This window comes from Citrus sinensis, chromosome 6, assembly GCF_022201045.2.
Source record: "Citrus sinensis cultivar Valencia sweet orange chromosome 6, DVS_A1.0, whole genome shotgun sequence".
NCBI classification, from domain to species: domain Eukaryota; kingdom Viridiplantae; phylum Streptophyta; class Magnoliopsida; order Sapindales; family Rutaceae; genus Citrus; species Citrus sinensis.
Genome location: NC_068561.1, coordinates 6,780,321 through 6,795,771, shown reverse-complemented (window position 1 = coordinate 6,795,771; position 15,451 = coordinate 6,780,321). Strand labels below are relative to the sequence as shown.

Sequence of the window (15,451 nt, the reverse complement as noted above, 5' to 3'; positions counted from 1 at the left end):
AATAAACAAAACAAAAACTTAAAAAATTAATCATTAAATTCTGAAAACTTCGCTGTATTTATGCAAAGTGAAAATCATTTTGTCACATACAAATAAAAGCCCTTCTAAGATTTGAAATGAAAATGCAGATGAATTCCATTCAATCTGGATATTTGCAGAATCATCCATTCATCAAATAGTACCAATTATATAAGCCATTGTTTTATATCCGAAAGAAAAATTTTGGTGCAGTTTCTAGTTTTGTTCAAATACCAAAGTAAATATTATAACTCAAAAGCATGAAGTAGAAAACTCACTCATAAAATCAATAATCCAAGCAACTTTGTGTTTCTAACATGGATCAGTAACGAAATTCAAAGAAAAACATTTACACGAGCTAATATATATGTTTTTTGAGTGCCAGCATTCCCCAGAGAATAGCAGTAAGACATAACAGAAGAAGTTATACATACACATGATCTGTTCATAATGTTAATAGGGAAGCAGCGCATTAGCAGGCAGCTTATGGCTTCTGTTGATATGGAGACCTCCACAATGCAGCATCTTACGAGCAACAACCGCCAATAGGAGGTGACTGGTTTTCTGGTTTCTGCTTTAAAATGTTTCTTTTTACTACATTGGATCCTTCTTCCAAAAGACTAGGAACCTCCATTATCTGCACAATGATCCCACACTGTGTCAATAATATTGAATTACTCCTAATGACATGGTAGCTCAGCAGTAGATAAATTATGCAAATGATGCATAACACTATTTCTACAATTGAGACCCCGGTTCGGGTATTGGATTATAGCTAACTTCTGATGAAGCTTGCGTGTTAATCATTAGAACTGAAGGAAAAAAGACCAAAAAAACAAAGAGGAAAGTTAAAGAATTAAGAATCAAGGGATTCTACAGAGAGCTATCACTTGAGATTAAGGAATTTCCTAACCATCAAATTGGTGTGATCCCAATAAAGTGCTCTTGGCTGGTTTACGGGCATCGGGAAAAAAGGAAGAAAATAACAACCTACTGTCATAACTCCCAAGATATAGCATACATCATATTCCCACCCTATACAAGTATATCAAATTGATGAAACCTTATTGTGGATTAAAGTGCCTAACATTTTACCGAAGCATCAAAATGCTTTCTGAAAAAGTACCTTCAATGCAAGCTGCTCAAAGCACTGCTCCACGTTTTCCCTGGTTTTAGCACTACATTCAAGAAACAAAGATCCATGCTCTTTTGCAAGAGCAATCCCCTCTTCTCTACTTACAACCCTTTCAGAATCCTGAAATCGTACATCAAAGTGTAAAATAGACCATAAAACTTGGAAAATAAATATATACAAATTAATAATTATGTGTCAATTAGCAGCAGGTGAAAGATAACATAAATTAGAGGACTTATACCATATTCTTCAAGTAATAAACTATTTATTAATAATGTGCTAATACGGTATGTGCGAATACATACTGGAAATTGAGAGACTTTAATTATTGAGATCCATTCCAAGTCCAAATCTGATTGACATCATGGTTCAATTGTTTCAAATGAACAGCAAGGTAAATGTTATATTACTTATAGTCATGTGGGTGAGACAAACATAAGGAAAGTTCTCTTTTACTGCTAAGATCAAACGAGAATGGAGACATTCATCAGTTTTCATATTAATCTCGACAACAAGAAAAGCGCAGGAAGCCCTTTAAACTCTTATAAGGACCTCGAAGTTTCTGCAATGTCATATCCGGGAAAGAGAGAAATAAAGAGTCTACATTGATTAGCTAGGGGTTGGTCCTCTATGATCTCATAGTGATTAAAATCTTAACTAATTTAATAGAGATAATAGAGATTATGACACTTACTCTGTCGACTTTATTTCCAACAAGCATCTTGACACAATCCTGATTGGTAGAGTAAAGGTCCACTTCTTTAGCCCACACATCTGACAAGTTTGTGAAGGTTTCTCTCCTTGTCACATCATAAACTGCAGTTAAAGCAAAATGAATAAATAAGTTAACACCAATATAATCTACGATATGGTGGAATTATATTAAAAAAAAAAATCAAGAAGAATAACTCAAAAAAGCAGGCAGTGAATTAGTTAAAGTCATGATTGAACGTTTTTTCATCATGGTGAAAATTAAAATTAGTTCTAGGCTTACAAGCTAACAGCAGCGTCACTCCTTAATAGTAAGCAACTACAATATGCTTGCCTTACATATGAATCTTAAATAATAGAAGAAAGAGCTCCAGAAAATGCTTGCTGAAACATATTCTGGTTCTCTGTGATCAAGAACGACAAATCCATGCGAAATAATGTTACATAATTCGAATGGATGAAAGAAAAGGTAAAAGCATAGAATGTTTTGAGAAAGCCTTGTTTCAGTAGGGCCTGGAAAGAACATTGTTGCTCTGGTTGTTACGAAGATAAAAGTAATAACAGAAAGAAATTTAATGTTATTTGGGACGTATGAAACTTTTCAATAGAAAGAAGAGCTAGAATGCACAAAGTCATTGATTGGATTTACTTTTTCCTAAGTATGTTAACATGCATTCTAGTAAGTCCCAGTCCTAGTTAATTTCTCTCCTGCCATTTTAGGGGAAAACTTTATCAGAACTTACATACGTATGGTAAAATATACAAGATTGCAAATAAGTTCATCTTGGCAGTCAACCTCACATAAACATTTATTTTTGCTTGTTACTACCAGACATGTCGATGCCTTTTGTATTCTGATGCCAACAATTACTCTTGTAAGTTCATATCATTGCCAAAGGCACAATAAGGTTAATCAAGAGAATAAAATTCTTCATTTTGAAATTACACAAACACATTTCGTTAAAGGCATACCAAGAATGATTCCTTGAGCACCTCTATAATAAGAACTGGTTAGTGTTCTGAACCTCTCCTGTCCAGCTGCGAGAAACAGATGATTTTACAATTAACCATGATCCATCCACATTGTCAAACAATTTCCGTAATGTGTATTGTAAAAAGTAGGCACTTGACTGAGCAGACAAAGGAAAAGTAATGTTTATTAAATGCAGAACCTTAAATTAGTAGAAAGGTAAAATTTTGTTGAATGAAAAATTATCTTGAAGATCAAGATAAGATGCAATGTACAGATTGAAAATGGGATTGAAAAAGGATCTTCATCACTCAAGTTCAGAATTTGAATTCAATCAACTGTCTAATTCAGCTTAAAAAACAAATTTCAGTGAATGCAATCAAATACAGTTGATCAATCTTTTTTATAGAACTTGCCCAAAAAGGCAGAAAATCATCATACCATGTGGAAAAATAAATTACGTTCAAGGCAGTGCATTTTTAATAGATTGTAAAACAGGATCTTTCTCACTCAACTACAGAACTTGACTTCAATCAACAGTCCAATTCAGCTTAAAAGGAAATTTTATTGAATGCAATCAAATAGTCACCCAATCCTTTTTAATAGAACTTGACAAGAAACGGCAGAAAATCATCATACCAATTACCATGTGGAAAAATAAATTATGTTCAAGGCAGTACATTTTTAATAGATTGAAAAACAAGATTGGCAAACATGGAATGTAACCATTTAAGCAACAGTAGGAATAAGACATGGATGGTAATGGTGACAATGAAGGGGCATTATGACATAAACAAGTAAAGTGAAGCACAGGGTTATGGTTGGTTTATTTTCCCTACAAATGGTAGACCTGGATTCTAAGGTAAAACTGAAACAATTGCTCTCTATCAAAGAAGACGTTAAGAGTAAAGCAACCACTGGGGCCTATTAGGTGAGCCCATTTTCTCAAGATGTAGATTTATATATTTTATATCAGTTAGATTCTAGCATCATCTAAGCTTAAAAAATTGGCAATGACAATGACATATTAACACAAACTCATTTCCATAAGAACATCAAACATTCTCTGAATGCCTAATTTTCTAATAGTATTTGGATTCAAGATAAAGAATCGATGACAGTGATTGCATACCGGTGTCCCAAATTGTAAGTTTCAATCTCTTCCCAGCCACTGTCAGCAGCTTGATCTTAAAATCCACACCTGCAAAAAGTTAAGATTAAAACAACACAAAAATATCTAGTATTAATAACTAATGCATCCACAATTGAAAGCACCAAATAAAAATTACGTTACCTACCAAGATCCAAAAATCAAGTAAGCTAACAAAAACTTCTCCAATTTCTACCAAGTATACACTGAATAGCTAAACTCCAAAAGAAGATCCCAACACGAAAATCTCTCAGGTTTAAGAGCTAAAAAATTATAACTGCAATTTTGTACCAAGTGAGGAAACTGGAAACAGAATGTGAAACTTAAAAGATAGAGAAAGTACCAATAGTGGGTGACAGATCGTCAACAGAAGAGGAAATGAAGCTGACAAGAAGACTGCTTTTACCAACACCAGAATCACCGATCAAAAGGATCTTGAATGAAAGATCGTAGCTGTTGCTCTGCCCTGAAGACGATCCCATTATGAATCCACACGCACACCCACCCACCTAAGCTTTCCTTTCCTTTTTCGTTTTTCTCACTAATAAATATGAAAAAAAAAACTCAAATCGCTCACTTTTTTTCTTTTTCTTTTTTATCTTTCTTTGTTACTAACCGAGTCTGTCCTGTGCTGTGCTTTGCTGTTTCTAATGATGATGATCAAGAGACTTCTGTCTTGAACTTGAATGATGTTCTTCTCTTCTCTTTTCTCTCTAAAAAGTACAAATCAAAAAGAAATGTATATATAGATAGATATCAAAAAAGAAAGGTTGGCAGAGAGCACCAGTGGTGGGCATCAATGCAATGAAATGAAATGTACGAGTATATATGCTTTGCTGAGAGAGACAAGTTAAAGAAAACGGCTAACTCACCTGATGCACAACAACGTTATTCTTTACTTGTCTTTCCATCTCGGATTGGGGGCTTTTGTGTTTTGTCTAAATTAAAAGAGTAATGTCATATATTTTAAATTTTTTATTTCAAAAATTTATTTTAAAATATGTGAATCTATTGATTAGTTGATCAGATAAAATAATCAATTTATTTAAATATTATAAAAAAATTATCAAATTACTTAAGGAATAATATATCATTTAAAATAAAATTTAAGATAAAAAATTTAATGTGTTTATCTTCACTCAAATTAAAATATCACGCTTTATCCGATCGAACGGCTTTCAACCTCTTAGTTTAACTAGTCTAGCCATCCAAATCGACCCTTAAAAAATTAAAAATTTATTTTTGGACTCTGTCCATTTCTACTTAAGAAAAAAGTTATCAAAATATTAATCATATTTAAATTTGTTATGAATATGCATATTAAGTGACTTTCAGCCTCTTTACATAGTTAGCCTAATTATCGAATTTCAATTACCATATTTTATATTTTAAGTTCTGCAGAGAATCAAGTTCCGTTTTTTCACTTGCAATTCAAAATCAAAGATAATCAAAATAAAGGATATCCTTAATAGAACTCGAAAGCACAAAAGTTGTATGAGTGTATATACATTGAGGGGAGGTGTCTTTTAAATACATTTTGTGCATCCATTTTCTTCATGCTTGTTAGTGTCATCTCAATGCTGCAAGTAAATTGATCTAAATGTGTGTGATAGGCTTATAATCAATTGTATTTCGTACTGCCACCATATACAGCATTTGATATGCATGAAATTAATTAAATTATTTAAAAAAACAAACTTAGTTATGCGAGAGTTGAAGGCGCGTGGGTAAAGAAGCTTTTCCTCCTACAGGTGAGGGGCCGTTTTCAAGTTTAGATTTAGGCCAACCGTTGGCATCTTTATCAGCAGGAGCATGAGCAGGTGATTCATCCAACTTTTGACAACATTAATGGAACAGTAACACATGGGTTTGTTTGTTTGTGAACTCAAAATCCTTCTGTCCTTTGATCATCTTCTTGATACTAAACTTACCATGAAAAATATGAGGTTTAAATGGTGATTAAAACAATCTGAATCTCATGCTTTATCCTATTATAAAATGTGTGCATAATTTATACACCATTTATTGTAACAAATCCGAGGGCCATAACGTGCCCATAACAATGAGTATGACATGGTCTGCGTGGAGCTATTTGTATTTTAAAAATTACTTTAAATACTTATATTTTAATAAAATTTTAAAATATTATAATATTCCTAAGTTAATTTATTATTAAGGAAGATATTATGATTACTAAATAAAACTCTTTTTCTTGACGCTCGCACCACTCAACTGCCTACGCCATAAATAAATAAAAAATTCCCAATCTTAACAATATTCCCTCAATTCGTCATTCAGTAATCTCGCTTCTATTTCTCTGTTCTTCCAAACTGACTTTATGATTTCAATCGCAAAGTACATAAGTAAATAATATGATGAGAAGAGATACACCATAAGTTATAATCCTTAAGACTGGGTTTTTTTTTTTTTTATTGTCACAACCTTTGAAGCATGCCTAGAGAAAAGTTTGCTCATTATTCATGTAAATTGTCCGCATGTACACATATCAAAACTAGAAAGGTCATCTAGCCACCTCTGAGGGAGTAGCACTGTAGTTGTTGACATGGCAAACCTTTGCTATCTCTTTTTGGTAGTTTGCTCGCTCATTAATTCCCTTTTTTCAGTTAACGAGACAATATTCCCTTTGGACATAATGACCTCTTACATGATCCTAAATAAACTAATTTTCTTCCTACTTTGCCCTTATTAGCCAAGAAAATATTACTATCACTACAGTTCTTATAATATTTCATTCGTCATTAGCATCCTTAATGTAGTCCAACTCCCCCTGCTACTCAATTGTTCCTTGTTTAAAATGCTGGTCATCAAAATGCTGGTCATCGATTTTTCCCCCAAGCAACTTTTATTAGGATGATCTATAATTGTTCAAACTAATTAGATTTTTTGGATATGCATACCAGATGATGAGGTAAATGATGTCATTCAATTTTTCCATTCCAAAGAATGTTTTTGTTGGTGTAAATTTTGTCCTAACTTATGATATGGAAATTTCGACTGATGATGATCCCCTTAGGACTTGGGTTCCTCTTTGTTGGATTTGATGATGGTGAGTTTTTTTTGGGCTGATCTTTATGGACCTTTATATATGCTCTTCTGAGTTCACTTCCTTAGGCAATCAGAGTGTCCTTATCTTGTAATACTCTGCAAACACAAGAAAAATATAAGAGGGTCGGCTTTGCCTACATAAACCCTCCGACGATCAAGTTAGTCACCGGACTTTTGGAAATATAAATTTAGAAAGAGAAAGATTAGAGGGAGAAAGTTAGCATTTTCTCTTTTTTTTTAGTCTCTTTTTTCTTCCCTTTTAGTGAGAATGAAAGACATATTTATCGACCAAACTGATTTGACTTGGGTCCTAATTATTTTGATGACAAATATCGTTGTTCTTGTGACATTTGGCAACACTTGTCCTCTAGTGCCCATGTTGATTGACACATGGATATACAAACTTGTCTACAGATTAGAGAAAGGAACGTTTTATCCTTAGTCCTTAGGTTATTTTTATTAAGACCTTAGGATCATAAGAGCTTTCAAACTTAGGAGGTTTGTCCTAGGATAAGAGTCTAGAACCTCAGCACATTTTGGACTTTAAATCCTTGCCACCTAGTTGATTTATCCTAGGTGATTTGTCTTACAATAGGAATCTAGGACCTTGGCTCCTTTTGGGCTTTGAAACCTTGTTACTTAGGAGGATCATTCTAGGTGATTTGTCCACCACTTCGTGTGCTTAATTGGGAGAAAATTTATTAGATGGGCCTTATTGAGATTAAATTTATTTTTGGTCCAACAGTTTTGGTTACTTTTCATCAAAGAAAATAGTTGTGAAAATCTTACAGTGTTGATTTTATTAGCCCACACTATTTAAAGATTCACATTTATTTTATAAAAAGTGTGAGAACATTCAAATGTCAGGAGTCTATTTTTATGCAAAACATGATGCCTTTAAATCCAATCGTTATCATTAAAATTTTTTATTTTTGGAAAATAGATTTTACGAGCACATTTCCATTGTAACTTGTAATTATGTATATCTTGGTTGTTATTGTTTATATCTCAAAATGAATTGAAGTGATTCCATGTTGGCACAATGATCATAAAACGGTGATCCATTTTTTAAAAATTAAAAATCTTCTAAGTCAATTTGAAATCTCTCAAGGCATTACCAATGATGGAGGTAAGCATTTTTATAATAAATCATTTTGTTTTTTATGAAGAAAAAACCCTCAAATAAGTGGTTAAATTGAATTAGAAATTAGGAAATAACTCATATTTTGAAAAAGACGGTTAACACAAACCACAAAGATTGGTCTCTTTGAATTATTGATGGATTTTGGACTTGTACCACATTCAAGACATCTTTAGGAATGTCTCCCTAATGTTGGATTTATGTTAAACCTTGTCACTTTCTTATTGGATTTGAATATCAATATTTTTGGGCTATTAAATCTCTTAATTCAAATCTTGATGATATTGATAACATGCGCAAATTGTAATTGAATGAAATTAAAGAACTAAGGAATGAAGCATATGAGAATTAAAAAAATATTAGAGCAAAAACCAAAGTTTTTTTATGACAAATGAATTTTTTGAAAAACTTTTAAGGCTGGTCAAAAAATGTTATTTTATAATTATCGTCTCCGTTTATTTCTGGGAATGTTAAAGTTAAAGTAGAGTGGCCCATTTGTTGTAAAAAAATGTAGACTTATATAGGTCCATAGAATTTCAAAATCCTAATAATGGCAACATATTTAAAGTGAATGGACAAAGATTGAAACCATTCTTGGACAACCCATTTCCTCTGGTATCTTTTCTTCTCTTTGATATGTTTATTATGGGAATTAAGTCCTATTTTTTTCTCTTTTTTTCTTTTTTGTGTTTATATGTTTCATTTTTTTTGTTTTACAATTTGATTATGTGTACAATTTCTCCAACTAGTTAAATGGCAAATGATGGTATCTGTGATTTTGATAGTCGATTCTTTCATTTTTCCGCAACAATTGATACCCTATAAAAAAGCATGGAAAATTTTGTAAAGAAACTGCATCCACAATTTCCTTCACTCTCTCCCTACTCTGGTCAAAATTTATAAAGCATGAGTCAAAGAATGAGGCCATTAATGATTAACACTATCCCTGAAGATTTTCATTGGCTTATTGAAGCTAAAATTCAGCTAGCTAGTGAGATATTAGACGTATCATTTGTTTCTCATACTTGGTCTAAGGAAAAGCACCTATGCTAAAAAGTGCAAAGGTAAAAGGTTAGTCATTTGTTATAAAACTACACCGTTGGCTTGCAACACGAGTTATCACTCATTGGGGTATGTATCTGATAATCGTGTGGCTAAGGTTCAATTCGCAAGGCATGACTTTAGTAAGGAGACATTAGGTGACAATATCTCATCGGTTCTTGCGATACATCTTAGTGGCTATGTGCACCACGAGATCCAAGGATCATGAACATAATTTCAACATGACAGAGTACAATTTAGTACTCGAAATCTAACTTTAAAGGACTCTATTTGCCGATTTATAAGAAATTGGATATCCTCAACCATAAAAGGCATTTAAAACATTATTGGACATAAAACCATAGAAGATGTAAGCCATATACACTACTATCCGCACGTTTCCTTTCTTTTCCTATTTTACTTTAATTTTGTTCACTTATTCATCTAAAATTTCCTGCAACATTTGACTTATTCATCCTTTCTACTATTTCTAAAACTCTATTTAACAATTGCTAGCCTCTACACTTATTATCATTAATCACTACCTTTCCTAAATCTATAGATACCTTGCTATATCTATCTCTTTCTCCTATGATCCCAATCTTTAAAAGAGAGAGAATCATAATGGCAATATTTCCATTTTGACAACTTAAAAATATTTGTGTAGACATACTTCATATTTTTATAATGCTACAAAAGACCTTAGGAGAATATTGTCCAAGTGAAAAATACATTTCATATATGAAGGTGTTGACTATAGATTAAAAGGGTAGTCTCACAAGTTGCAAACACTGAAGGAAGTCAAGTTTTAGGTATAATCCCAAAGGCTTTAACTAGTAAAAAAATAACCAAAAAAAGAAAAGGAGAAGAACTCATTGTCCAAATATGCATGAATGACTTATTGCAATGATTGAAAATACTGATGCTTTTATTGCTTTGCGACCTGGCACCTTGAAATTTCAAAATTGTATCCTAGGCATAGATGAACATCCACCAAAAACTACCGAGGTGTTGGATGTAAATCATTACTATGATCTCCTAATGATGTTTCTTGATAATGCTGTAAGGCACGATTTCCTTCTATCGTGATATCACGAAAATCCTTGTTCATGCCAAAACAGTTATTAAATTGATTGATCAATTACAAGAATACAACATGAGATTCACCAAATTGTCTCTCAATTAGACTAGTCAGATAGTGACAAGAAGTTTAAAATGGTGGACTTGAATCTTAGTTTGTGGCTCTTTTCTATTTTCTTATACACTAATTATACATGTTTCAAGAGATTTTTTTTTAAAAGTTTATTAAGTATAATCTTCTAAACTTTACCTCTTTTTATAGAAACAGTGGGGGCAAAAAGAATCAATCTTTGTTCGAAATAGCAGAGTAAAGAATTCTTTTTGTCACTCTTAAGATCTATCTTTGTTACCATTTTATTTTTTCAATAAAAGATGTTTTTGTCTCTTTCTTTTCGAACTAATTAAATTCATGAGCTTCATTTTAATAACATTTTGATCCATTTTGTTTTATTTGATCATTTGACATATGTTACTAAATCACCACATCACATACAAATTGAGACAAATACTTTTAGGCTATAAGTAGAGATAGCCAATGGGCCGAACGGCACGTGACACGGCATGACACGAACACGTTTTGGTAGAGCATGCGGCACGGCACGACACACACGTGAGCCGAGCCGGGCTTAGAATTTTAGACACATGGGCCTTAAAAGCACGGCACGATTAGAGATGAGCTAAACACGGCACGATAAAAAAACTCACAATAAGCACGTTTTATTTTTTAATGAAAGTAAACTTAAAATTTTATAATTTTACAAATAACTTGAAATTGAATTTTTTAAATTCATTTAATTGTTAGTTTAAAAAACTATAATTGATTTATATTTATAAACTATTAAATAAATAATTGATATCATGATTTTAATGAATACAATTATAAATATCATGATTTTATAAATATGCATTAATATTATTGTGAATTATAATTTATGACTCTATGTAAGTCAAAGTTAACAATTAAGTTAACCCTTAAGAAAATTTTTTTATTATTATTGTTGTTTAGTATTAAAAAAACTCTAATACTATAAGGTCAAAATTAGTAATTAATATTATATTTTCTTACTATTATTATTTTATTATTATTAAATATGGACTTGAGTTTTGAATTTTTTATTATATTAAATTTGAATAAAGGCATAGACCTAAGAAAAGTACATAAACTTGAAAAAATAGTATGTACTCTTTAATTTTTTTTAAAAAATAAAAAGCTTATTGGGTCTTTTTTTCTTAGACAGGCACGTGTGGGCACAGTACAAATGGGCACGGCACGTGTGCCGAGCCGGGCCTAAGTAAAATATTTAGGCACAGTACGGACACGAGCACGCATGGGCCTTGCTTTGCCGGCCTGGCCCATTGGCCATATCTAGCTATAAGTTGAAAATTTTAATAATTAGTTCTCATGGTTTATTGGAGGTTACATCTAAGACAATGAAAAATGTTTGTTTTATCTTCCAAAAGAAAAAAGAAAAATAACCAAGCTCCTACTTAGTAACAAGGCATTTCACATAATTAGCAGTGATTGTTCATGTAAAATGGAAAAGTTTTGGTTAAAGTAAAATAGAAAAACAAATATAGCAAAATGTTTGCCTCGTAGCCGAGTATCTTGCCTAATTAATAGTGATTGTTTGCATAAGAGAGGTAAAGTTTTGGCTAAAATAAAAGAATTGTGTGAATTGGTTCAATTGGAAATTCAAGTAACTAAGCATGTAGAGGTGTTTCTACAACTAGTGCAAAGGCCAACTACTATGGGAGCCAATGGCCCAAAGCTCACTGCATGGGTTGAAGATATATTGTGTACTCATGAACTTATAAATAATCAATTGCCTAACAATAAAAACTCTAATGAACTCCTATAATAAAGATATTACTATGTTTCAATAAAACTCATATGTTAGTGTTTATTTATAATTGAACACAAAGGAAGGTTTGTCGATACCTAGTTATACATTATTTTGTTTTTTTTTTAAAAAAAAAAAAGAAATTGGGGGAGTTCACTTATTTGATTGTTTAGAGAGGAGAAGAACAATTACAAGCTTTTACATAAATTTTGCTTATCAATGTTAGGCTTTAAGCTTGTTGGGGAGTATGATTAACATTAGAAAAAAAATACAATAAGTAGATGTTAAAATCAAAATTTTTGTTAACATTACTGAGAACATTAATAACTTTTTCACATTTATGAATCCTTGATCCATTTTAGGAATTATTTGCATTTATTTGTTCTTATGTGTGATTTTGTAAATTATAGGAAAATCCTAGATTTCATAAATTTTTGGTGCTCGGATTAGAATCCGGACATGAAATTTGGATTTTGGAGACTAAAAACCCTTTGGAAGATTTGGTAGAATTTATCACATCAAGTTAACTCTTCAATTTTACAGTAATGATTCTAAAAGGTTGAGATCGCATCATGTGTTTAAGCTCACATGAAACCCATTATGCTAGATTCAACACATCTCACTTTATTGGTTAAATCACCTTGACAAAAATGTCCGACGGAGGGTCCTTATTTGACTTTATTTATATCTATTGATTAAGTTGAATCTAATGCTCCATAATACATTACATTGGCTATAAACTTAAACTATTGGATTATATCATTAAAGCTCATTCGAAGGTTGTAGTTGCAAGCTCAATAGAATTACCCTGCAAATGTCCACACTTAATCAAGATCATAATATGCCCTATATAAAGGCAAGGTAATCACTAATTTGATTGTGACTTTTCTAGAAAATATTTTTCTTTTTTGTGTGAAATTTGTTCAGAAAAGTTTAGTTAATAAAAAGAGATTTTTTTTCTTTCTCTCTTTTGCTTTCAATTTTTTTATTTTAATTTTACAATTTAATTTATCAAATAAAATAATTGTTTTTCTTTAGCAACATGAGCTGCAAATTTTCTAAGTTAAGACGAAGGGTGAAGTATAAGGGTTCAAATTGTGGATTCAATTATTCTCTCAAGTGAGTTTAAAGTTTATTGTTTTTAATTTATAAGTTATATTTTCTACCAATTATTTTCATTCTATATTTATTTGTAGATTTTGATCCCCTTGGATCTATGTGAGAGTTTAGACTTAATATCGACACAACAACACGGTAGTGAGAACACTCTAATACAGTTGTGATACATTATATATTTAACCCCTATATTTGTTTGTAGAGTGGTTAATTAAGAACTAGATCACATAGTATCCACACAAAAAAAAAGAGAGAGTATTATGTCCATGATTTGAATGCCCGAGAGTGGATCGTGAACCCTTAACATTTCTTTGATTTTGATTTTTTTTCTTAACTTATTTTTCTATAGTTATTTTCATTTAATTATTGACCATCGAATTTTTAAATTTCTTGTGATTTGACTTCAGACTTACTGACTTATATCATAATTAGACACTTTTACACTTGAGAGTAATAAATTATTTTTAAGTTGTATCATTTGCAATCTTAATGTAAAATCTCTTTATTACATTCTCCGGAAGAGACCAATCAATAAATGATGTCTAGCAATGGACAAAGATGTATCAAAAACATCAAGAATAAAAGTCCATGATTAGTTGTGGCAGGTATTGTTTACGGTAATGTTCACTAATATGATTCACCAATGGTATTCATAGCATTGATTCCCATCACTATTCATGCATTGTTTATCCCCACTAAAATTCTACTTCTTTACTTATGGTAAACTATCTTCAGTATGTGGAACAGAACCCTATTTATAGGGAAGGATTATACTCCTATAATAAGTTAGTAGAATCCTTGTGTCCTAGGTATTCTCCCTAAAATAAAAGACAATAATACTAACTTTAGAAAAATAACTAAATTAAAAAGTCTTTCACTTAATGTAGACTTCAATTTAAGAATTAGAATGCAATAAGGACACAAATCTTAAATTGTCACAATATACTAATTCAAATAATAACGTTCTAGGAAAGATTAACAAAACTCTGTTGCTTCACAACGTTAATTATCGTTGTGACAACCAATTATAAATTTCCTCAAAACCTTTTTCAGTTGTCGTGGAGATTTGGCTCGCACTTGTAAAATTAAAGTTGTCATCCAAATTATAAATTTATATACTAAAGATTGAAAAGGAGGTTGTGCTGTGCTTACGTCTAATGCAGGTAATGGTATAAAATCTTTGAAAAATAATTTCAAACATTATGCAAAGCTAGAGAGATTCCTTGAACAACATAGCTTGATATATACAATTCAACTAATTTAATTTGTTCATATCTTTCTTTAGCGTCGAAGAAAAGTACCGCACTTATTCTCAAACGAAAGCTATACTGATCATTTCCGATTAGACATCCAAATTATTTTGGACAATATGGGGCATGGACCATAATGAATTCAATTGAGATTTCAGACATTTTGATGCTGTGAAGTGCATGCATGCTTCGACAATTCACTTTTAATGGCATATTTTCAATTTGGGGTGGCCATAATTTGTTTCAATGGCAGACCCATGTTTGGTGATGAGGACCCAATGCTCAGAGAATCCACTACATATTGTGATCATCACTTTTATTATTTTTGTAAAAAAGCATTATGGAATTAGAAATAGAATTAGAAATAGTTACCTCATCTGAAAACTATACTATTCAACTCTGAAAGAGATAAGTTTCTTTTACAAATTTGCCTAGGATTTAGTCAAGTGGTTTTTAAATATATATTTTTAATTTATCACTTGAATTAAGATAATCTTAGGAGAGGTAGAAGAATAAAAAAATCAATTTAAATTTTAGAAATTCAAATTAATTAGAAATTTAAAAAATTAATATGTGATCAATTGAACTTTATTAAATAATATTTTTATCCGATCTTGATAAATTTATTAAACAAATTCATTATTAAAAGTCCTTATAGTTTCATATAGGATCCGCTTGCAAAATAAATTGATAATTACTACTAACATTCAATTAAATATGTATGATATGACATAATCAATTCGCTTAATTACAGTAAAACTGTATTTTGTGGTGGGGGGGGGGGTGGTTGGTGAGGAAAACAGCTTCAAAATATCGCATAATTTATGGATTTTGAAAATGGGGGTTCTGTTGGGCCTTCCTTAGGCCCATTATTTGTTAAACTCAAATCCATTATACTTATAGGCAAATTTCAAATTATCCCCCACCTATGG

The 15,451-nt window shown here is 31.4% G+C and overlaps 1 protein-coding gene across 3 annotated transcripts; it reads right to left on the bottom strand.

Moving 5' to 3' along the window:
• Positions 1 to 279: 279 nt before the first annotated feature.
• LOC102631338 (ras-related protein RABC2a) lies at positions 280 to 4,880 on the bottom strand. 3 transcript variants are annotated; one of them, XM_006493480.4, is made up of 7 exons: positions 4,857 to 4,880; positions 4,328 to 4,697; positions 3,967 to 4,035; positions 2,837 to 2,902; positions 1,848 to 1,969; positions 1,145 to 1,273; positions 280 to 655 (listed from the first exon to the last, which is right to left on the bottom strand). In XM_006493480.4, the coding sequence occupies exons 2-7, from the start codon at positions 4,464 to 4,466 to the stop codon at positions 545 to 547; spliced, it is 636 nt and encodes a 211-aa protein (XP_006493543.1). In that variant the 5' UTR covers positions 4,467 to 4,697; positions 4,857 to 4,880; the 3' UTR covers positions 280 to 544. The 3 variants fall into 3 exon arrangements, with proteins under 3 accessions (XP_006493543.1, XP_052299395.1, XP_052299394.1); XM_052443435.1 differs by lacking the exon at positions 4,857 to 4,880 and having other exon boundaries at positions 4,328 to 4,525; positions 4,601 to 4,823; XM_052443434.1 differs by lacking the exon at positions 4,857 to 4,880 and having other exon boundaries at positions 4,328 to 4,822.
• Between the last annotated feature and the right edge of the window lie 10,571 nt (positions 4,881 to 15,451).

Bases quoted from the DNA above. Each gene is read 5' to 3' on its own strand.
- LOC102631338 (XM_006493480.4), bottom strand. From the start codon at position 4,466: ATGGGATCGTCTTCAGGGCAGAGCAACAGCTACGATCTTTCATTCAAG. The intron at 4,036-4,327 runs GTACTTTCTCTA...AACTTTTTGCAG, and splicing joins CGATCTGTCACCCACTATTG to GTGTGGATTTTAAGATCAAG. The intron at 1,274-1,847 runs GTAAGTGTCATA...GTACGATTTCAG, and splicing joins TTGGAAATAAAGTCGACAGA to GATTCTGAAAGGGTTGTAAG.